Source organism: Oncorhynchus gorbuscha, linkage group LG16 (assembly GCF_021184085.1).
Source record: "Oncorhynchus gorbuscha isolate QuinsamMale2020 ecotype Even-year linkage group LG16, OgorEven_v1.0, whole genome shotgun sequence".
Lineage (NCBI taxonomy): Eukaryota > Metazoa > Chordata > Actinopteri > Salmoniformes > Salmonidae > Oncorhynchus > Oncorhynchus gorbuscha.
The window spans coordinates 35,050,419-35,073,176 of NC_060188.1; the positions used below are offsets into that span (position 1 = coordinate 35,050,419).

Here is a 22,758-nt window from a genome sequence, read left to right on the forward strand (position 1 = left end):
TTTTACTAGGGTAAGCTTGGCGGCGTGAGTGAAGGAGGCTTTGTTGCGGAATAGAAAGCCGACTCTTGATTTGATTTTAGATTGAAGATGTTTGATATGAGTCTGGAAGGAGAGTTTGCAGTCTAGCCAGACACCTAGGTACTTATAGATGTCCACATATTCAATGTCGGAACCATCCAGGGTGGTGATGCTAGTCGGGCATGCTGGTGCAGGCAGCGATCGGTTGAAAAGTATGTATTTGGTTTTACTAGCGTTTAAGAGCAGTTGGAGGCCACGGAAGGAGTGTTGTATGGCATTGAAGCTCGTTTGGAGGTTAGATAGCACAGTGTCCAATGACGGGCCGAAAGTATATAGAATGGTGTCGTCTGCGTAGAGGTGGATCAGGGAATCGCCTGCAGCAAGAGCAACATCATTGATATATACAGAGAAAAGAGTCGCCCCGAGAATTGAACCCTGTGGCACCCCCATAGAGACTGCCAGAGGACCGGACAGCATGCCCACCGATTTGACACGTTGAACTCTGTCTGCAAAGTAATTGGTGAACCAGGCAAGGCAGTCATCCGAAAAACCGAGGCTACTGAGTCTGCCGATAAGAATATGGTGATTGACAGAGTTGAAAGCCTTGGCAAGGTCGATGAAGACGGCTGCACAGTACTGTCTTTTATCGATGGCGGTTATGATATCGTTTAGTACCTTGAGTGTGGCTGAGGTGCACCCGTGACCGGCTCGGAAACCAGATTGCACAGCGGAGAAGGTACGGTAGGATTCGAGATGGTCAGTGACCTGTTTGTTGACTTGGCTTTCGAAGACCTTAGATAGGCAGGGCAGGATGGATATAGGTCTGTAACAGTTTGGGTCCAGGGTGTCTCCCCATTTGAAGAGGGGGATGACTGCGGCAGCTTTCCAATCCTTGGGGATCTCAGACGATATGAAAGAGAGGTTGAACAGGCTGGTAATAGGGGTTGCGACAATGGCGGCGGATAGTTTCAGAAATAGAGGGTCCAGATTGTCAAGCCCAGCTGATTTGTACGGGTCCAGGTTTTGCAGCTCCTTCAGAACATCTGCTATCTGGATTTGGGTAATGGAGAACCTGGAGAGGCTTGGGCAAGGAGCTGCGGGGGGGGCGGAGCTGTTGGCCGAGGTTGGAGTAGCCAGGCGGAAGGCATGGCCAGCCGTTGAGAAATGCTTGTTGAAGTTTTCGATAATCATGGATTTATCGGTGGTGACCGTGTTACCTAGCCTCAGTGCAGTGGGCAGCTGGGAGGAGGTGCTCTTGTTCTCCATGGACTTCACAGTGTCCCAGAACTTTTTGGAGTTGGAGCTACAGGATGCAAACTTCTGCCTGAAGAAGCTGGTCTTAGCTTTCCTGACTGACTGTGTGTATTGGTTCCTGACTTCCCTGAACAGTTGCATATCGCGGGGACCCCCTGCCCTTTGCTTCACAATGGTTTGATCCACTGCCTCTCACCCCCCAGCAGTTGCACATGATGCAGGTACTGTGCATGTGTGGGAATCTGACTTTGGGTCTGTCGTTGGTGGCTGACATCCAGTAAGTAGTTCAAACAAAGGATGTGTTCTTTACTTCTACCACTCAACACGAGAAAACACATGTTTTACTTCTTGGTGACAGGGGGCTGTATTTTCACGTCCGGATGAAATGCATGCCCAAATTCAACTGGCTGCTACTCATCCCCAGAAGATAAGATGTGCATATTATTAGTAGATTTGGATAGAAAACAGTGTGAAGTTTATAAAACTGTTTGAATCATGTCTGTGAGTATAACAGAACATATTTAGCAGGCGAAACCCAGAGGACAAACCATTCAGATTTTTTTATTTTTTTAGGTCGCTCTCCTTTCAATGGTTTTCATTGGGAATCCAGATTTCTAAGGGGCCTTCTTGCAGTTCCTATCGCTTCCAATGGATGTCAACAGTCTTTAGAAATTGGTTGAGGTTATTCCTTTGTGTAATGAAGAAGTACAGCCATCTTTAACGAGGGTCACTTGGAAGTGTACTGTTAGATAGCTTTCTGCGTGACCAGAAAGCTAGCTTCAGTTTTGTTTTCTTCCTGTATTGAACATAGATCATCCCATCTTCAATTTTATTGATTATTTACGTGAAAAAATACCCAAAGTTCTATTACAAAAGCAGTTTGAAATGTTTTGGCAAAGTTTACAGGTAACTTTTGAGATATTTTGTAGTCACATTGCTCAAGTTGGAACCGGTGTTTTTCTGGATGAAACGCGCCAAATAAATGGACATTTTGGATGTATATTGACTGAATTACTCAAACAAAAGGACCATTTGTGATGTTTATGGGACATATTGGAATGCTAACGAAAGAAGCTTGTCGAAGGTAAGGCATGAATTATATTTTTATTTCTGCGTTTTGTGCCACGCCTGCAGGGTTGAAATATGCTTTCTCTCTTTTGTTTACGGAGGTGCTATCCTCAGATAATAGCATCGTTTGCTTTCGCCCGAAAAGCCTTTTTGAAATCTGACATGTTGGCTGGATTCACAACAAGTGTAGCTGTAATTTTCTATATTGCATGTGTGATTTTAATGAAAGTTCGATTTTTATAGTAATTTATTTGAATTTGGCGCTCTGCATTTCCCCTGGATTTTGGCCAGGTTGGGCGGTCCCACTTATCCCAGAAAGGTTTAACCGTCACGTCCTCATTTTCGCTGCATTAAATTACAGGTCACTCGTTATGTTAGCTAGTGGGTTAGGTGACGTTTGCTAGCTACAGTAAAGCCTAATGTAAGGCCACCAGACTGTTATACAGCCATCACTAACATAGAGAGGCTGCTGCCAACATACAGACTCAAATCTCTGGCCACTTTAATAAGTTGATTTCATAAAGGTATCACTAGGTATAACGCTACTTTAATAATGTACACATATCCTACATTACTAATCTCACATGTATATACTGTTCTATACCATCTACTGCATCTTGCCTATGCCGCACTGCCATCACTCATCCATATAGTTATGTACCGGTACATATTCTTAGTCATCCCTTACATTTGTTTGTATAAGGTAGTTGTGAATTTGTTAGATATTACTGCATTGTCGGAGCTAGAAGAGAAGTGTGCTCTTCACGGATGAATTCTGGTTTCAACTGTACCTTAATTGCATCTCAAATCCAAGATGGCAGCATGTCAAGTCGTTTGTCTGTGACTAGTACATTTGAAACTACTAATAACCTATTTATCTATGGTTGCGTAACTTCGTTGTTGTGTAGTGCAAACTATTTATTTTTGCTGGTGTAAAGATCACGGGTCCTCCTCAACTCGGCACTTCATTACTTAAAGTTTACCAAAGTAACCCTATCTCTGGCTGGCCTGAGTTCCTCCTTCGTCTGCGGAGTGTCTTGTCCAAGCTGCTCCTTTTTGCTCTTCGCCTGGCTGTCAGTGGCAGCTCAATAATAAACACCCAATCTACTCACACGCGCAAACACTCACATTCAGACTCATACATACATGCTGTCTCTCCCCTTCCCTTCGTTGGCCTCTCATTTTTATTTTTTTTGTCAGAGAAAATGACATTTTTCGTGGTATTGCTTTGTGCACTGACCTTACTGAATGAACTCTGGAGAAGACGAACATTGTCGCTGGGTGAGTACATTTGACAATGTGCTCTCCCGTCCATAGGACATTTTGTCTGCAGGAACTCGCTCTTTTTCACTCGTCCAAGTGCCGATGTATTTGTGGCATGATGTGAATAGTACGAATTTGTGTCACTACCAAAGTCTAATGGTCTTAAATGACTTTTGTATTGTCTGGCAACTCACATGTAGAATTCGCTTGCAGTAGGTCTCTTAAAAAATAGAAGCCGTGCAAAGGTTATTAAACAGATGTGCCTAGTTATTCTTCTTTTGTTGATATCAGGTAATGTGCAACCTAACCCTGGCCCTGATATGCAATGTCTCCAAACCCCCTCTGATTTTAAATCAAGACATGGTTTTGGTATTTTTCATTTAAATGTACTGTTGTCAAAAATTGATGGGGTTAGGATTTGGGCTAAATCAACTGATGCTGATGTAATTGTGTTTTCTGAAACCTGGCTCAGCAAGTCTGTTTTTGATAAGGATATTTGTATAAGTGGTTACAATGTTTATCGCACAGATCGGGTTAAGAAAGGTGGGGGTGTGGCTATATATGTCAAATCTAAATTCCATGTAAGTGTGGCAAAGTCTGAAACTATTTGTAAACAGTTGGAATTTCTTGCTTTGAATATTGAGGTTTCAAAGGGCCTCTCTATAACTGTGATTGGCTGTTATAGACCCCCCTCTGCTCTCTATAACTGTGATTGGCTGTTATAGACCCCCCTCTGCTCTCTATAACTGTGATTGGCTGTTATAGACCCCACTCTGCTCTCGCATGCAGCCTTATGTCTAAACTTCTTTACAGTGAAATGATCTTGATTGGTGATCTCAACTGCTGTTGGTTAAAGCCAGTGTCTGATGATTTAAAAATGTTTTGTAATTCTATGAATCTTACCCAGATGATTAACTTAACCACTCGCCCAAATCTTAAATGCCCAGATAAATCTACCCTGATTTATTTGATATTGACAAATGTTCCACATAAATATTCTGCGGTTGGTGTTTTTTGTAATGATTTAAGTGACCATTGTGCTGTTGTTGCTGTTAGAAATAAGAAGGTTCCAAAGACAAACCCAGGTTTTATCCGTAAGAGAAATTTGAAGTGTTTTAATGAGCAGGCTTTCTTTCTTTCATGATTTGTTTTATTTTGACTGGAGGAAGATTGAGTTTATCCCTGATGTGGAAACTGCCTGGAAATTCTTTCAAGGAGGTTTTTCCCAAATAGTAAACAAACATGCTTCATTCTGCAGGTTCAGGGTTAAAGAGCGGGATAATCCATGGTTTTCTTCTGAGCTGTCTTGTATTATTCACAACCGTAATCTAGCCTGGGCTAAAGCAAGGAAATCATGTTCTGATGCTGATGGGCTTATGTTTAGGCAGTTAGGAAACAAGTGTTCTTTTCTTCTCAGGAAGGCCAAGTCTGAATATGTTATGTCTTACCACTGATAACCTGAATGACCCTAGAAAGTTTTGGAAGGCTATTAAGTCTATTTCTGGTAACAGTAATGTTAATGAATTACCGTCATGTGTTTTGAAGGACTCTGTTGCTATATATGACAACTGAAATGCTGAATTGCGTCAATGAGCACTTTGTATCATCTGGTAGGCTGTTTGATTCAGTGTCCTGTCTCTGTACAACCCTGTGTGGATGACCCAGTGAGAGCTGGTCAAACATTTCGCTTTTTGCCATTCTCAGTGCAGGTGGTACATAAAGCCTTAATCCTTAGATCAGAGAAAGCCTATTAACATCTTCATGCGCTAAATTAGCGCCTACACGCGTCAAATAAGCACTTGCAAATGGTCCTGCACACGCCAACGACCAAAGATGCTAAATATACACCTACACACGTTAACTTAACGCGTTCCTTTACTAGCCAATTTCCCTAGCTCCTCCTTTCAACCAGGTTTCAATAATCAGTGTACAGTCAGTTTGATGCAACAATTGAGGTTGATTATTTTTAAATACTATTATTAATCATAAAGTTGATCCGGACACCCTGGCCTTCGCTGCAGTGAACGGTGCAGTCTTGTAACATTTTTACAGCCCTGCTAGCTACATAAAGGTGATTTATTGTGGAGGAGTACTGACGTGAAACATGTTTTTGCATTTTCAGATATTTTTAGGCTGTTGAACCATAATTGCAATGCCACCTAGCCTTAGCCGCGCCAGCTCGCGATTAGCATGAAAACATTTACAAAACTCCCATAAAGCTCATTTGACCTAAGACAACCCTGTAAAAACTTTGCTAATATCTACAACATACCAGCTTTCCAACAGCACAGATATGACTTTTGAATACCCTTTGAAATGTTATTATTTCATCTAAGCCTATGATGCAGAAATGAACAACTTCAGAACCAGGAACGTTAACGTTAGTACTATGGCACTGTTTTAACAGGAATCGCAGTCCTATGGTCTCTATTTTCACAAAACTGTCGTCTTGCAGAATGGAAACCATGCAGAGGTGCCTTGACTGGGATAGGGGGAGGCTGATAAATGTTGCTTCAGCAGATGATCTAATTGATCAAGTATCTCAGTTCATTCAGGAGATTTGTTCATCTGGCTGGCATGCACAACAAGGTAAGCAGCATTGTAGTGGGTTTGGTTGGGTTTACTGTTTCACTCTTCCTTCTCCTGCTGCCCATTGTATTTGTTCTTGGTCAACATTTCGATTTATGTCTTGGTTAAAAATCCAATATTGCTTTCAGTGCGTCTCAGATGGCAGATATTCTACATGTGTCCTGATCAACACTCAAACATCGTCTAAGGTCAGTTGTTCTTGGGCGTAATGCTATAAACTACAGACTTTAGATGCATGGTTTCCAGTTTCTTACCAACCAAACAATTTTAGAATGACTACAATCAAGGCAGGACTTTAAAATGACTATGATGATGATACACATTACCTCATCCCTGTCCATTGTTACACTTTTTTTCCCCAGACACTTCAATCTGTCAAATGCACCGTTATATTCTGACATGTCAGACTTGGTTCTGGATGAAAAGATTAAGGACTTGGTGGCTGGGAACGACAAATTTGGACCGGAAGCTGTTCGAGCACAATTAGGGACATTGGGAATCCAATGTGAGGGACAGCATGATTCGTGTTAACCCGAGGGCGGCTGCCCTCAGAGCCATGTCGCAGAGGCTACATAGAAGGTCATAACGTGTTGCTGGACAGAACCTATGGCACCTTGATGGAGACTCTCCCGCCTTGATTTTGGCAACCTCTCACCCTTATAGGGCTCTCCAAGGATTGCACTTTGTGCTCTCCAACACAGTTACAATATTTTGCTCCATGGCTATTCTCTTCTACTAAAAATGTGAAATCTCCTTCATAGTGATCTTTTCCACATTTCAGCTTCTCTCGTCTGCAGACACTTCTTACATGTCCAAATATTTTACAGCAAGAACGTTGTAAAGTTGGTTTACAAAAGCTCCGACAGAATAGTACACATATCACAGCTGCACTAGAGTAGGGCAAGACTCCATTTACATTTACATTTAAGTCATTTAGCAGACGCTCTTATCCAGAGCCACATAACAAAAAAACACTAGAACAGACAACACTTCTCCTTCCTGCTATTAACCATACGATTCATCCTACGTGCATCAACCACTCCTGGAATGTTCATTAATAGAGTAATGTCGATATCCAACATACATTTTTTCTGATCCGCAGAAACCAGAACAAGCCTACTTCTCGTGATCTTCACTGATTCTACTTTACCCAATGCTTTCTCCATCATTTTGGATGTTTTGAACGGGTTCCACAAGTCGGCATGTCACAGTTTAGTGTGAACCCCTTATAACTCCATCCAACACAGGATTTAATGTTCTCAGGCACACAACCCCAAAACAGAAGACCAGGACAGGTAAGTTTTATTTTCAATTCATAGGTTAATATGGATTGTACCCCACCTCCCACAGCAGACTGTACGATTTCCAGGACTGTGTCGACACAATAGACCCTCCCCCTTACTCCCTCAGGTAAATATCGGGCATGTAAAAGTGATACACTGCATTATTCTGATATGGCACTGCGACAATATGGTGGAAGGCACTACAAATCTTACTCCACTGCACACGGAATTATTCTGATGTGGCACTGCAACAAGATAGTTATTCTAAGGGAAGGCACTGAAAACAATATGGCGAAAGGCACTACAATCTCACTCTGGTGCTGCACACAATATGGAACCCTCCCCTGGCCCTGCTCTACTCTGCCAACCTCTCTAAAGGACAAAATAGGGAGGGGGAAAGACAGACAAGACAACATATACAGGGTGGAGATAGGTTCTGGATTTCTCGGGCCCGATGAGAACCATATCCCCACAACAATAAAATACTAAACGTCTCCATCTAGCGATGTCCTGGAATGCGCCCGGGCTGACACTGCTTGGCGACTTCTCCGATGGCCCCGCCTCCGGTGCTGAACGAGAGGGAGACAGACGGCGAGAGAAACCTGCCAACGATAGTGGTTTTCAGTGGCGTGGTGAAACAGCCCAGAGAGAGAAAGTAGTGTAAGAGGATCGCAGGAAGAAACACGTCCCTTACTTAGCAGAGCTAAATCTCCTAGATTTGCGTTTTACCAATGCCTCTCTCGGTCCTCTGCTCTCGGATCACCAATCAGCTCCAGTCTCAGTTCGTGGTCAGCACAGCCTCCCACTTCCTCACTCGAATTAGCTGGTAAAACTTCTTGTCCCACAGACACTGGTCCAGTGCAAACACCCATTCTTTACCTCCTTTTTGTGATATCCAATTGTGATCCAAATACGATCTCATCTCATCGCTGCAACTCCCCAACGGGCTCGGGAGAGGCGAAGGTCGAGTCACAGCCTCTTAACACCCGCCTTCTTAACCCGGAAGCCAGCTACACGAATGTGCCGGAGGAAACACTGTTCAACTGACGACCAAATTCAGCCTGCAGGTGCCCGGCCCGCTATGGGACTCCCGGTCACGGCCAGTTGTGACACAGCCTGAGATTGAACCCAAATCTGTAGCGATGCAGTGCCTTAGACCGCTGCGCCACTTGGGAGGCGCACGACATGGACACTTGCATTGGGGCTCGATCCCCATGGAGAGACATTCTCCGATCAACTCCCAGCACCGAACAACACAAAACACATCGCTTTTCAAGGAAATGATAGCCAATCCCCAGCTAGCTGTCTGATTAGCTAACTCGCTGCAGGTGCATATGATCAATCAATCAAATGTATTTATAAGCCCTTTTTACATCAGCCGATGTCACAAAGTGCTATACAGAAACACAGCCTAAAACTCCAAACCGCAAGCAATGAAGCACGATGGCTAGGAAAAACTCCCTAGAAAGGCAGGAACCTAGGAAGAAACCTAGAAGAACCAGGCTCTGAGGGGTGGCCAGTCCTCTTCTGGCTGTTCCGGGGTTGAGATTATAGCAGTACGTGGCCAAGATGTTCAAACGCTCATAGATGACCAACAGGGTCAAATAATAATAAGTGGATGTAGAGGGTGCAACAGGTCAGCACCTCAGGAGTAAATGTCAGTTGGCTTTTCATAGCCGATCAATCAGAGTTAGAGACAGCAGGTGCGGGACATGGCAGCACGTCCGGTGAACAGGTCAGGGTTCCATAGACGCAGGCAGAACAGTTGAAACTGGAGCAGCAGCATGACCAAGTGGACTGGGGACAGCAAGTCATCAGGCCAGGTAGTCCCGAGGCATGGTCCCAGGGCTCAGGTCCTCTGGGAGGGGAGGGAGAGAGACAGAATTAGATGGAGCATACTTAAATTCACACAGGACACCGGTTAAGACAGGAGAAATACTCCAGACATAAGACTGACCCTAGCGCCCCGACACAAACTATTGCAGCATAAATACTGGAGGCTGAGACAGGAAGGGTCAGGAGACACTGTGGCCCCGTCTGACGACAGGGCCAACCAAGCAGGATATAACCCCACCCACTTTGCCAAAGCACAGCCCCCACACCACTAGAGGCATATCTACAAATCACCAACTTACTACCGAGACAAGGCTGAGTATAACCCACAAGGACCCCCCCCCCCCCCACCCACGGCACGAACCTGGACAGGAAGATCACGTCAGTGACTCAACCCACTCAAGTGACGCACCCCTCCTAGGGGCGGGATGGAAGAGCACCAGTAAGCCAGTGACTCAGACCCCGTAATAGGGTTAGAGGAAGAGAATCCCGGTGGAGAGTGGGGAACCGGCCAGGCAGAGACAGCAAGGGCGGTTCGTTGCTCCAGTGCCTTTCCGTTCACCTTCACAACCCTGGGCCAGACTACACTCAGTCATAGGACCAACTGAAGAGATGACTCTTCAATAAAGACTTAAAGGTCGAGACAGAGTCTGTGTCTCTCACATAGATGGGCAGACCATTCCATAAAAATGTAGCTGTATATGATGATGATAACACCAGCCCCACCACCCACTTATCTACCAATCCATCTCGTGACGGGTATATCATTTTTTTTTCACAAAAAAATTACTCCTACAAGATACAATGGTGTATTATCAGAACTACACATTATTTCCCAATTTTTTTCCCCAACAATTTTGCTACTTTTCCATTCTTCTGGACCAACGTCCATTCATTCTTATTTCCACCGCCGTGAGGTTCAAGCATCATTACCGCTTCTACCAAACGTAACATCTGCGCATGTCCGCTCTCTTCTTTTTCTTCTTCTTTAAAGTTTTATGGCAGACTACACCTATTGGTGGATTGCCGCCACCTATTGTACGGGTCTTCTTTGACATTACTGCGGTTCGCAAACAAAAGATATAAGTGCATTCCGCCACCTGCTGTTTTGGCTGTATATCAGCCCAAATCATGAACAAAATAAAACTAAACTAAAATTAACTAAACAAAACTCAATGTACTCCTTTATTCAGATTCAACTGCCAACACCAATCACTACCGGCTCTGGGGCCTGAGAAGGAAGAGCAACTTCGGACAGAATTTTTTTGCAATGTTTCGGCAGATGCTATTATGTCCAGTTTCTTTGACTTCTTGTTAGTTTGTGCAGTACAATTAACCACATGTGCAATAAACACCATAAAATCCACCTTCTTCACAATCAGCATATCAGCTGTTGAACAACATTCTGAATCTCCACAGTCTGCGGAGCATCCATCACCATTTCTTCAGCTCCCTTTGCTCAACAACGGCTTGGACATAAAACAACGGCTTGGACATAAAACAACGGCTTGGACATAAAACAACAGCTTGGACATAAAAGATGTCTGCTCTCAGAAAAAGAAAAAAAAGAGTGGAAGCTCTTTTCATGTCACTTAGATACAGCTACACCAGCGGTTCCCAAACAAGGGGTCACGACACTGCGTGGGGTCGCCTGATATAAAAATGAGGTTGCAGGAGAATTTCCAAAATCATTGTGATGTGTTTAAGCTTAAAAATCTAAATGATAATTTTTCAAATCTAAAAGATACAATTCAACCAGAGAGAGCCCTTAGATCGTGGGAGAAGGCCGCACTTACCGTTGCACTTCAGTCATTCCCACGGCGAATGACTAGGCCCGCTACGCTACGCTAACCACACACTATTGCAGAGACTCTGATATTACCTGCTGCAATCGATGTGGTGAAAACAATGTGTGGGGAGGCAGAGGCACAGAAACTCACATCAATACCTTTGTCAGAGAACACTGTTAAACAAATCATTTATGCTATTACTAGCAATCAAGAGGAAACTCTGATTGAAGGACTCAAACTCCCCAGTTTATGCCCATGCATTGACTTTTGTTTACTGTACATGTCGGGGGATGTTATTCATGAGGACATATTGTTCTGTCTCACAATTCCCGAGTATGAAACGGCACAGTTGATGTGTGCTGCCTGCTATATTGACGAATGTGGGCTTTGGCATAGATGGGGTTTCATCTATCAGGGAACAGGGGCAGGCCTCTCTGCGCTCTACTTATGAATGTGTCTCCTTCTGCCATATGGAGGCATTGTATAATACACAGCTGGTGGCAAAAGTGCTGCGTCGATTGTTAGCTACATCAAACCACATCAACTGCACGCACGCCTGTTTGAAAAACTATTTCTCAATGAGGCTTGGAGGTTATTGAGGGTGAGTGTTGGAAAGATTTTCGCATTGAGAGAGGAACTGTTGCCTTTCACAATGGATGCAAAAAAAACTTTCTGGGTAATGAAAAGAAAATCTTTCCTATGTAAACGACATATGGTACTTGCAAGCATGCAGTGGAAATACAAAAACCAAGCGACCGATTCAGAGGAAATAATTCTTATTGGAGTCTTTCAAAAGCTAACCATGCCCCTTTCCCTCAGCTGTGCATGTTTCTAACAGAAAACAGCATTATAAGTGTCCCACACGAGTGATCACTCACTGCTCACCTCCAATGCTCGGAAGAGCACTTAGGGACCTACGTCCCAATCCATTTGACTGGGATTCTGGCTCAGTTGACATGCGGGTAAGTGAAGTCATTCAACTGATTGAGCTGTCATGTGACCGAATGCATTCACGGGTCACTGTGGAGGAGTTTGTGTTCCTGTCTCAAAGTGAATACCCTGCCGTCTCCCTCTGAGCAATAATGCTGCATACAAAAGAACTGGGAACTCGGAAATCTCTGACTTCAGTGTGTTCAAGACAACTGGGATCTGGAGGAAAAAACTCTGACTGGGAAAAATAGTTTTGAACGGTCATTACAACTCGGGAACTCTGGCCTCTTTCTAGAGCTCCGACTTTCTGACCTGACGTTCACTGGCGTCATGATTTGACCTCAACATTTTCAGAGTTCCCAGTGGTCTTGATATCACCATCAGTGCTCTGGGGCCCTGAGAATTTTCATATATCAAAATGGGGTCATGGCACAAAAGAGTTTGGGAACCCCTAAGCTACACACTTTTTTCACAGCACTTCAATATAGCTAAGGCCAAAAGTGATTTTCGTAGCAGGTTAGGAGAACATTTTCGCTAACCCTAACCCTACTCCTTTTCCTAACCTTAATCTAATTCTCCAAACCTGCTATGTTAATTATCCTAATCTGATGCATAAATTCTCCTAATCTGCTAGGAAAAGGTCACTTCTGGTCATAGCTGTATCTAAGTGGCGTGAAAAGAGTGTTTCTCTGCTCTTTACATTGCATTCAAAGATCAATCAACATTTTAAAACTATTTATTGGATTTAGTTCAATCTTAGGTTATAAAGTATGAAAAAGTCATTTAAAAAACATCTACAAACCACAGATTTCCATTATGTATCATACTATTTATTAATAACCTGTACAGGCTGTGTACTGCATCAATAAATACATGACTTGTATCTAACAACAATGGCATGGAATCATTGTGAGGTCAGATGACTTTTTAACCAATTCTAAAGGTTACCACAAAAAGCAATTTATTGCGTCTCCCGAGTGGCACAGCGGTCTAATGCACAAAAAGACCCCTCAACACCCAAACACACACGCACAACTTGTTGCAGAATCCTCAGCACGGCCCCCCCCAAACCATGCCCAGCGTCAGCTTAAAATCAGACACTGGTACAAGGATTGGGAGAGACTGTACTGAGAGAGTGAGAGGGAGAGAGAATGAAAGAAAAGCACGAAAAAGAGAGGAAAGGCGAGAGAATGGTTGAACACAGACAATGTACAGAGAGAGAGGAGGAAAGGAGAGAGAGAAGGAGAGAGGATAGTTGGAGGGACGAGAGAGAGAGAAAAAAAGTGTACTGCATGACAGACATGTTTGAAGGAAGAGCGAAAACACTGCTGATAAGACCACGCTCCATCTGAAAGTATAGAAACACATCTGACCACCTGCGGGTTATATGAGTTACAAACAAAAGTACATCAACAAAGTACCTTCAAAAGAATACTGAGCAGAGCATAAAAATAAATGCCACTGCATTGATACGGTAATACATTATAATGAACAAAAACAGTATGGAGGTCTCTCTCCTGCCAGCCCATCTCTTTTTCACTAACTCTCTCTCTCCATCTCTTTCTGTTTTCTAAAGTCTCTGCATGGACAGTTTCCTGACTTGCTTCTTGTAGCGCTCTTCTTACCACCTACGCCTCTTCAAAGCCATTCCCTTGCCGTCATGTTGAACACATGAAGTAGTCCTCTCTCTCTCTTTCGCTCCTTTAATTTATTCTGGTGCTCATCTTCCTGCCTGCCCAATGCCCTGTCTCGTACCCTTCTCCCTCTCTACGTCTCCCGCTCCCTCTATCTATCCCCCTGTCCTTCCCTCCCTATCTCCCCCCAAATCACTGTTCATCTGAGAACCAATGGGGAGCCAGCCAGCAGGGTGAGGCACTTCCTCTGTGACAGGAAGCTGGGGGGGGGGGATAATGAGAGAGTGAGAGCGAGAGAGATAATGAGTGAGAGGAGGAAGGAGGGGGTGAAAAGGGAGATGTCAATGTTGAAAATTCACCCTAGAAATACAACTCTTGGTGGATTGTGTTTGTTACCATCATACAGTATCAGGGTAGATGATGTATGCTTCTTTGATTAATTTGACTGAACTCGCTCTAAAACCTGGTAAGCAGCAGTGCTCTTTTACACCAAGGAAACTCTTCCTGTCCACTGGAAATGTCACAAGAGAGTGAATACGAACACATACTGTGACCCTTGTGAAGTCCAAGAGTGTATGTTCAAAGTTGAAAGTGGTTTGAAGTGAGGTCAAGTTTAGCTGGAGATAGAGAGAGAGAGAGGTGTTGAGTGGGCAAGACCAAGAAGAAGGCAGTAGAAAGCGGGATGGGAAAGATGAAGTGATAGAGGGAGGGGGCAAGAGAGTGATAGACGCAGGGCCATGTTCAAAGACAGACAGTAGATACGTGCTCTCTTATAGAAGTTGAGTTGATGGGTTGGGTTGGGTTGGGTGGGTTAGGAGGTAGAGACAGTCCATAGGGGATAGTGGGGATAGTGGTGATGTGATTGTTTGAGCAGGGGTTAAGAGTGTCTTGCGTGCAACATCCTCTCGGAATCTCCACACCTCGTTAACTCTGCTCCTAATTACACTCATTTAAACATTGCCACGGAAACACACAAATAATTGTGTTAGCATATAGGACCTTATATGGGCAGGCTGTAACTGAGTGTTTGTGTTGATTGTGATTATCAAGATTATAAGAACTGTATACGGCATGTGTGTGTGTGTGTGTGTGTGTGTGTGTGTGTGTGTGTGTGTGTGTGTGTGTGTGTGTGTGTGTGTGTGTGTGTGTGTGTGTGTGTGTGTGTGTGTGTGTGTGTGTGTGTGTGTGTGTGTGTGTGTGTGTGTGTGTGTGTGTGTGCATGCGTGCGCATTTGCAAGTTTGTACAAGTGCGTTTCATGTCCCCGTGAGAATTGGTTTGTCAGTCAGTCAGGGCATTATTTACAGTGGGTGTGGTGATGTGAGTAACAAAAACAGGAAATCCACAGTCACATAGGCAGGAAATGCTCCTGCTCAGTGACAGAGTGAGAAATAAACAAAAGCTCTAAAGGCCATATAATAGACAAGCGCCACCAGACGATTCTGAGGGGTGGTTCACTTCCATAGATCAATATGTTGCTGACGATTTGGTAAATATTCTCACATTTAAATTAGCCGAAGTCTTTTTGTGTTCAGAAAGAAAGCCACCTCAGGAATCCCCCCTTTCCAGCCATTATTTCCGTTTGTACAGTATATGTGTTGTAAATTCACTTATTTCAAAATATAAGCAATGCACATTCCAACTCTTACATGAATCAAGCTATCTCTCTTTATTAATGATAACTGACGGTTAAATAACAGGCATTGTTTAGTTTCACATTTAGAATTTTATTCTTGGTTCAAACAGTTTCACAAAAAGGGAGTACACTTAAATGATTAGCAGTTTAAAGACACACACATTCACAAAATGCAGCTACACACATAAACACTCACTCATGTCTGCACGTACATACACACACGCACGCACGCACACACACACAGTGCTAAATGTACAGATGAGGGAAGGGATTTTAAAAGGGGTAAGATTGCAAAAGTCAGATTGAAAGAAAGGAATGGAGAGAGGACAAAAATATGGCATCACAGTAACGTCCTTATTCACTAGTATTGGTTTTCGATTGTCTTATACTCTCCTAGGTCATTGGTTGCATTAATCCCTGCTCGACTGTCATTGGTTAAATGAAATCCATGCTTGACTATGATTGGTGATTTCATTTCAATGCTTGATTGTCTTGTTTGAGCTGAACAAACATCAAAAGGAATGAGTGAGTGAGTGAAGGAGTGAGTGAATCTGCTGGGATCCAGTTTCAGTTCATCATTTGATTGCCTGGTGCGCTGAGATCAAGCTTAATTGTAATTAATAGTCCAGTAGCAATACTTGATTGTCAGTGGCTGCTTCAGGCCCATACTAGATTGTCATTGGTGGTTCCAAGGCCATCCATGATTGTTATTGGCTGTGGTAGGTCATTGATACTTTTTTTGGTCGTTTTGTCATTATTAGAACGACTGATTGTAATCGCTTTGGATTGTAACGGATTGGGTGTTTGGGTATCTTAGTCTGTCACAGAGAATAGGTGGATCTTCAGATACTGGCAGGTCTGGTGGTGGTCTAGTGTCATGCCGTAACTGTGTTATTCTCACTGGAGTCTGGTCCAGTACTGACCTAAGTCCTGCTCACTACCCGACACACCAGGAGAGAGATATCCTGGGAGAGAGACAAAGACAGACAGAGAGAGAGACAAAGTGAAGAAGGATGAGTTAGCAAAGTGTTACCTAAACTAAATACTAGATCTTCACAGACACACATGCTGCAGAGACTCACCTGTGTTGGAGCTGGCAGAGTGAGGGGGGAGGTAGGTGAGGAGAGGGGTAAGAGAGGGAGTCAAACTTCCGGGGCAGGGGGGGAGGAGAGGGGGAGGGAGGGAGCATGCAGGGGTAAGAGGGAGTGGACTGGGGGGGGCAACGACTGGAGAGAGAGAGAGGGAGAGAGAGAGGGAGCAAAGAGAAGAGGAGAGAGGGACAGTAACAGGACAGGCAGGAAGAGAAAAGAGAGAAGATTATTAACCAGTGATAAGATTGATGAGACAGAACAAAGATTCAGTGAAAGTTTTGGTTCAAAATGAAGGACTAATAGTCAATGGACGCCACAGGGTTCATAGCACAATAAAAAATAAACATTTGATGAATTTACCTGCATATTGGAGAAGACTGAGAGAGAGCCGTAGCTTGAGAGAGAGTTGTCACTGCGACTGTGCATCGAGGCTTCATCAAGAAACACAGAAATATTTAAAAAAATAATATTGTATACAATAATACACACACACACACTTGTACACCTACAAACATATTGAAAAAAAATATGGTTTCTTACCTGAGCTGTTAGCATGGTGAGAGTGATAGACACCTGTGTTGAAGGAGGTGCTGAGGGGGGCATGTGCCTGAGAACAGGGAGTCCCGCCCCCTGACCTCTTCTGATTGCGCAACTTCTCCTCCCTCCTCCATTTAGCTCGCCGATTGGAAAACCACACCTGTCAATCAATCAACCCAACCTGTAACCATTCAGGTGTGTTTGTGTTGGAATATAACAAATATGTGAAAACTGGTGGTCCCAGAGGACTGGTTTGAGAACAGCTCAGGTACTACTTTGGTAGCTGCCATACTCTAATCTGACCACTAAGGGGAGTAAAGGATAAGGATAATGAGAAGAGGTTTAAACAGACAGACAGAGTGAACGGTTGGTTACCTGAATGCGAGCCTCTGGAAGGTCGATTTTAGCTGCCAATCTCTCTCTGGCAAAGACATCTGGGTAATGTGTCCGTTCAAACTCTGTGAGGTGGAGAAAAATTTGTCAAGAAGCCCACAATGGTTCACATTAACACACACACACATGCCCATGGCAGTAAACTAAGCTTTTCCTTCATGTTTATTACTGTAATTGAATTTAATCTCCACAGGCCTCAACTGAAGCCTGGGGCTGGGGTTAGACCTTTCTCCAGCGCATCAATTTGCTCCTGGGTGAAACTGGTGCGATTCCTCTGGAGCTTTCTCTTCAGCTGGAGGTGATGCTGGGCGTCCTCTACCTCATCCCTCTCTCTTTGCACTCCTTCTCCTCCTCCCACCATCCGCACGCTCACATCATCCACCACACAGCCATCTAATGGAAAGGGGGAGAGAGATTGTTCTAGAACAGAAGGATAATTGAAGCTCTTTTCTTGGTGAAATGTGTGTGTTTGTGTGTCCACCAGTTACTGTCTGCCTGAGTGTAACAAGCGTTTATGCATCCTCCATATCTCCACATGTACGTATGCATTTCACTGTTTTGTGTTTGTGCACTCTGTCACTGAGCGTGTGTGTGTGTGTGTGTGTGTGTGTGTGTGTGTGTGTGTGTGTGTGTGTGTGTGTGTGTGTGTGTGTGTGTGTGTGTGTGTGTGTGTGTGTGTGTGTGTGTGTGTGTGTGTGTGTGTGTGTGTGTGTGTGTGTGTGTGTGTGTGTGTGTGTGTGTTTTGTAGCTGTTGGCACACTGTTTCTGCTCAGTCATGTGGAAGATTCTCCAGCTCACCCTAAGCTGACTCCACGAGTCACACACAAACACACACACACACACACCACCTCTGTTTCCTATCTGTACCGTGCTGTGTTGGTTGATGGTACCAGTTGTTTGGCCCAGTCCAGCTGGAGGTGTTCTGTAGATTCAGCATGCTGAGTTTCTCACACATAACACTTCCCCTTCACCTCTGACCTCTTACTTCACTCCTCCAATAAGAACACAGATCAGAACTACTGGAAGACAGAGGGGGGAGGAAGAGGAGAGAAAGGTAAAGGAAATAAGTGATCGGGTTTGGAGAGACAGACAGACAGACAGACAGACAGACAGACAGACAGACAGACAGACAGACAGACAGACAGACAGACAGACAGACAGACAGACAGACAGACAGACAGACAGACAGACAGACAGACAGACAGACAGACAGACAGACAGACAGACAGACAGACAGACAGACAGACAGACAGACAGACAGACAGACAGACGCTTGTGCATTAGCCTACCACGGCGACACACGGGGAGTTCATTACAAACACACTCAGTAATTAGGAGCTACATCCCCTCCACTCTGACACTGACTATACACACACGCATGAGAGGAGAGAGTAACACTGTCAGCTACCATTAACCACACAGGCAGAACACAACCCCAGATACAAACTACACGAATGATACACAGTCACAATGTAGAAGTAACATTGCACACATGATTATACACACACAGAGACAGAAGGGGAGCGGAAATACGTAGTCACAACACTAAAGCTGTACTAGTGATACAGGGGAGCAGAATTACACACAACACTGGCTACACCTGTAATACACGGAGAAGGGGGGAGCACACACACACAACACCACATTACTCTAACCTTAAAGCTAACTTCACATTAATGTGGTGCACTGAAAGGGGGGACAAAAGTACGTACAAAAACACACACTGACTGCGTATGACAGTGATACCGGCATACAGAGAATTGGGGCAGAAATACTCTCGTTAACACTGTAACTACACTCGAATGACACATGATGGTAGAGAAATAGAGCAACTAAACAGTCAACGGACTTCGGGGAAAAACACGCAACAATAGGCCCTAATACAGTAACGATGGAAGAGGCTAACAACTCACAACACTGGACACACATTATCTTGTTTGTGGGGCAAGATATATGCTCTAACACTATACACTTCACCGTTTACAGTTGATTCATGGATCCGTTAATCAGTGATCATGATTGAGACTGGAATAGCATAAATAAATCCTGCCTTGTCCTTTTATTCAAAAGATGTGAGTGTGCTTTGACGGACTCCCAACTATGACTACAACCAGGTATCATAACCAGCATAGAGTCATACCGGTTATGAGCATAAGACACCGGACAGGCAGATTTCATAAATTGTTATTAGCAGACCTTTAGCTTGAAAACATACCAAGTAAAGTGGGGGAAAAGGTTATACATTACAGAAGAAGTGGAGAAACCCTGAGGCATCAGCGAGTGAGAGCTAGTTCTCTGACCATATATTCATGGACCTTGCTAGCGGGGTGTATCTCTACCTGTTTGCCTCACAGTGCCTTTCTGTATCTCTACCTCGAGTCAAAGGTCAAGTTGTCTTGGTTCCGTGTGGATCCACCCTCTTTGGTCCAGTTGGTACTTTTGCTATACCTCTCACTGTCTGCCATAAGTAGTTCCTATTTGTTTCGTTCAAATTTGCCTTGTTCTCTTATTTGCTCTCTGTCTGTGTCTGTCTCTCTTTCCCCCAAAATTGATGTTGGTTGACGAGTTTAGTGAAAGGACACTCACCTCCTCAAGAGAGAGGATGCCAATGGTTTTCCAAACCTGATGTTTCTCTAGTCTTTCCACTGCTTCCAAGGTCTCGCTCTTCCTCCTCTTCCTCTCTTTCGTTATACCCTCATCCCTCTCCTCTGACCTCGCTTTTGTTGACTGTGTGTGCAAAGAGAAAGAGCGAGCAGGGAGGCGAGCCAGAGTCGAGATGGAGAGAGTTAGACAGAGCGAAAGAGAGGAGGCGAGGGCGGGGGGAGTGGGCCAGGGAGAGAGAAACAAGTCTGCAGGCACTCTGGTCCTCGGAGCGATGGATAGAGAGGGAGAGAGAGGGAGAGAGAAGGAGGAGGGAGGGAGGAAGAGAAGGATGACACACAGACTCAGTGTCAGTGTCAGGTCTGGACTTAATGCCAGGAAAAGGGGTGATGGAGAGAGAGAGAGAGAGAGAGAGAGAGAGAGAGAGAGAGAGAGAGAGAGAGAGAGACGAGCAGAAGATGGAGAGAGGGCTGGTAGAGGTATGGAGAGAATGAAAGAAACGTGAAGGGAGGATGACGATCACCTATATCAATTTCAAAACAAGGCCTATTAACACTTTATTTGAAGGGCGGCTTCCAAACATTAATCCACAGTGTACCCATTTTATGTAAAAGCCATATTACTCATGATCTATGAGGTTACATGTCCTTGTACTGAATGTTTTTAGACATGCACCGGTATGTACTTGTTAATAAATATATAACAAATGATATATAAATGGTCTATGAATAACAACCTATTTAATACAGGCGTATAAGGCATTCCTAAGAACACCGTAGGTGAAGCTTTAAAACTGAAATGTGTTTGGCCTTATAGTGTTCCAAAGGGTTTGGACTGTAGAGAGAAACTCTGACCTTTCGGATACAGAGGACAGGGGGAGAGAGACCACTGGCCCAGTTCTGGCTGGAGAAACTGCATACATTTACATTTGCAAATATGAAACAAAGGGTTGCATTCTAGGAACACACAGTTATAGCCATAGTACAAACACTTTGAGGTATACACTTTCATGCACATTCCTTTTTTTTCACACACACACACACACACACACACACACACACACACACACACACACACACACACACACACACACACACACACACACACACACACACACACACACACACACACACACACACACACACACACACACACACACACACACACACACACACACACACACACCAGTGACACCCTCACCGTCACGCACCAACTTGGTCAGTCGCTATCCTTACAGACTACGACGTGAGGCCCCTCCCCACATACACACACTCTACACAGTACAAGCTGCCAAATACGCGTGCTACGGAATGTTTGGCTTGGTTTCTCTCTGACTGCACTTTGTCACTCGTGACACCACATTTGCATATTTCATTGGATTAGCCCAGAGAACTAGAGAGTCCTTGACACTACAAAAATGAGAAGAGAGAATGCATCTACAGTTTGAGCAAACTAATGTTGAGTCCTGTGGGGTAATATATCTGTAATACAATATAATATAGTGGCGATGTACTGAGGAGAACTCTATTACTCAAATCCCAGTTATCTATCTTTAGTCTTATTTGGTGTCTGATGATTTTTTGGGCTCCTGAGTGGCTCAGCGGTCTAAGGCACTGCATCTCAGTGCTAGAGGCATCACTACAGACCCTGGTTCGATTCCAGGCTGTATCACAACCGTCCATGATTGGGAGTCCCATAGGGCGGCATACAATTTGTCCAGCGTCGTCCGGGTTAGGGTTTGGCCGTCATTTGTAAATAAGAATTTGTTCTTAACTGACTTGCCTAGTTAAATAAAGGTTAATTGAATACAATCAGAGAGCTCGCTATGTTTTACAGTCATAATACAACACCTTTTGCCTGATATTCTAAAAACTACACTACAAAGAGATACTTCTTGGGAGGTAGACTGGATTGGACGATTTTAACACACAAGGTTAATGTCAATTACATTTTAATTCAGGAAGTGCCTAAATTTACTTTCAATGAGGATGAGTTTTCACGTCTTGAATGAAAATGTTCTAATCACCCGAATTGATTGAATTGAAATACAACTGACTCAAACCTTAACAGAAGTGCACCACTACTTCAAGAACACAGAGAGAGAATGGAACGAGGAAGCTCATGTTATTATTATAAAGACTAGAGAATAAACAAGAAGACTTAAGTATGACTATAAGACCAGAAGAAGAAGAAGAAAGGGGGACAGGGAGGGCATGAGGAAGAGAGAGCGAGAGACCGGGAGAGAGAGATGGGAGGAGGGGGGAGGTGGAGGAGAAGGAGGGTGCCAACATGTTTTATTTCCGGTTGACAAAACTCTGCGTTCTCTCTCTCGCGCCCTCCCTTCTTTCCTTCCCTCCCTCCCGTCTAAACTTCCTCTCTCTCTGTCATTCTCTCTCTGTCGCTGGCTACAGAGAATCATCTGAGGTAAGAGATAGATGACATAAAAAAGAAGGGATTTTGTTTTCCAGAAACAATGAAGCAAGAATATAAGATATCTCTGTAAATGTGTTTTAGATGTTTCTATGCATCCTGTCTTTGTATGAGTGGGTTTATGGGCATGTATGTACACTGTATCTTGTGTGTATGCCTGTATGCACAAGTGTGTGCAGGGCAGGCTCCAGGCATAAACTGCATAAGCGATCACTTAGGGCCCCAAGCCAATAGGGGGGCCCCAACTCCCCTAAATATATATATTAAAAAGTTTGGGGTCACTTAGAAATGTCCTTGTTTTTGAAAGCAGCGTATATTTTTTGTCCATTAAAATAACATCAAATTGATAAGAAATACAGTGTATACATTGTTAATGTTGTAAATGACTACTGTAGGTGGAAATGGCAGAT

General features: G+C 44.0%; 1 protein-coding gene across 3 annotated transcripts; it reads right to left on the bottom strand.

The window, feature by feature from the left end:
• Positions 1-15,366: 15,366 nt before the first annotated feature.
• On the bottom strand, positions 15,367-20,172 carry pax10 (paired box 10). 3 transcript variants are annotated; one of them, XM_046307403.1, is made up of 8 exons: positions 19,904-20,172; positions 18,208-18,336; positions 17,543-17,710; positions 17,300-17,382; positions 16,928-17,084; positions 16,748-16,818; positions 16,379-16,522; positions 15,367-16,261 (listed from the first exon to the last, which is right to left on the bottom strand). In XM_046307403.1, exons 3-7 carry the CDS (start codon positions 17,676-17,678, stop codon positions 16,439-16,441), a joined length of 531 nt encoding a protein of 176 aa, XP_046163359.1. In that variant the 5' UTR covers positions 17,679-17,710; positions 18,208-18,336; positions 19,904-20,172; the 3' UTR covers positions 15,367-16,261; positions 16,379-16,438. The 3 variants fall into 3 exon arrangements, with proteins under 3 accessions (XP_046163359.1, XP_046163358.1, XP_046163357.1); XM_046307402.1 differs by having other exon boundaries at positions 18,185-18,333; positions 19,904-20,170; XM_046307401.1 differs by having other exon boundaries at positions 18,185-18,336; positions 19,904-20,169.
• Between the last annotated feature and the right edge of the window lie 2,586 nt (positions 20,173-22,758).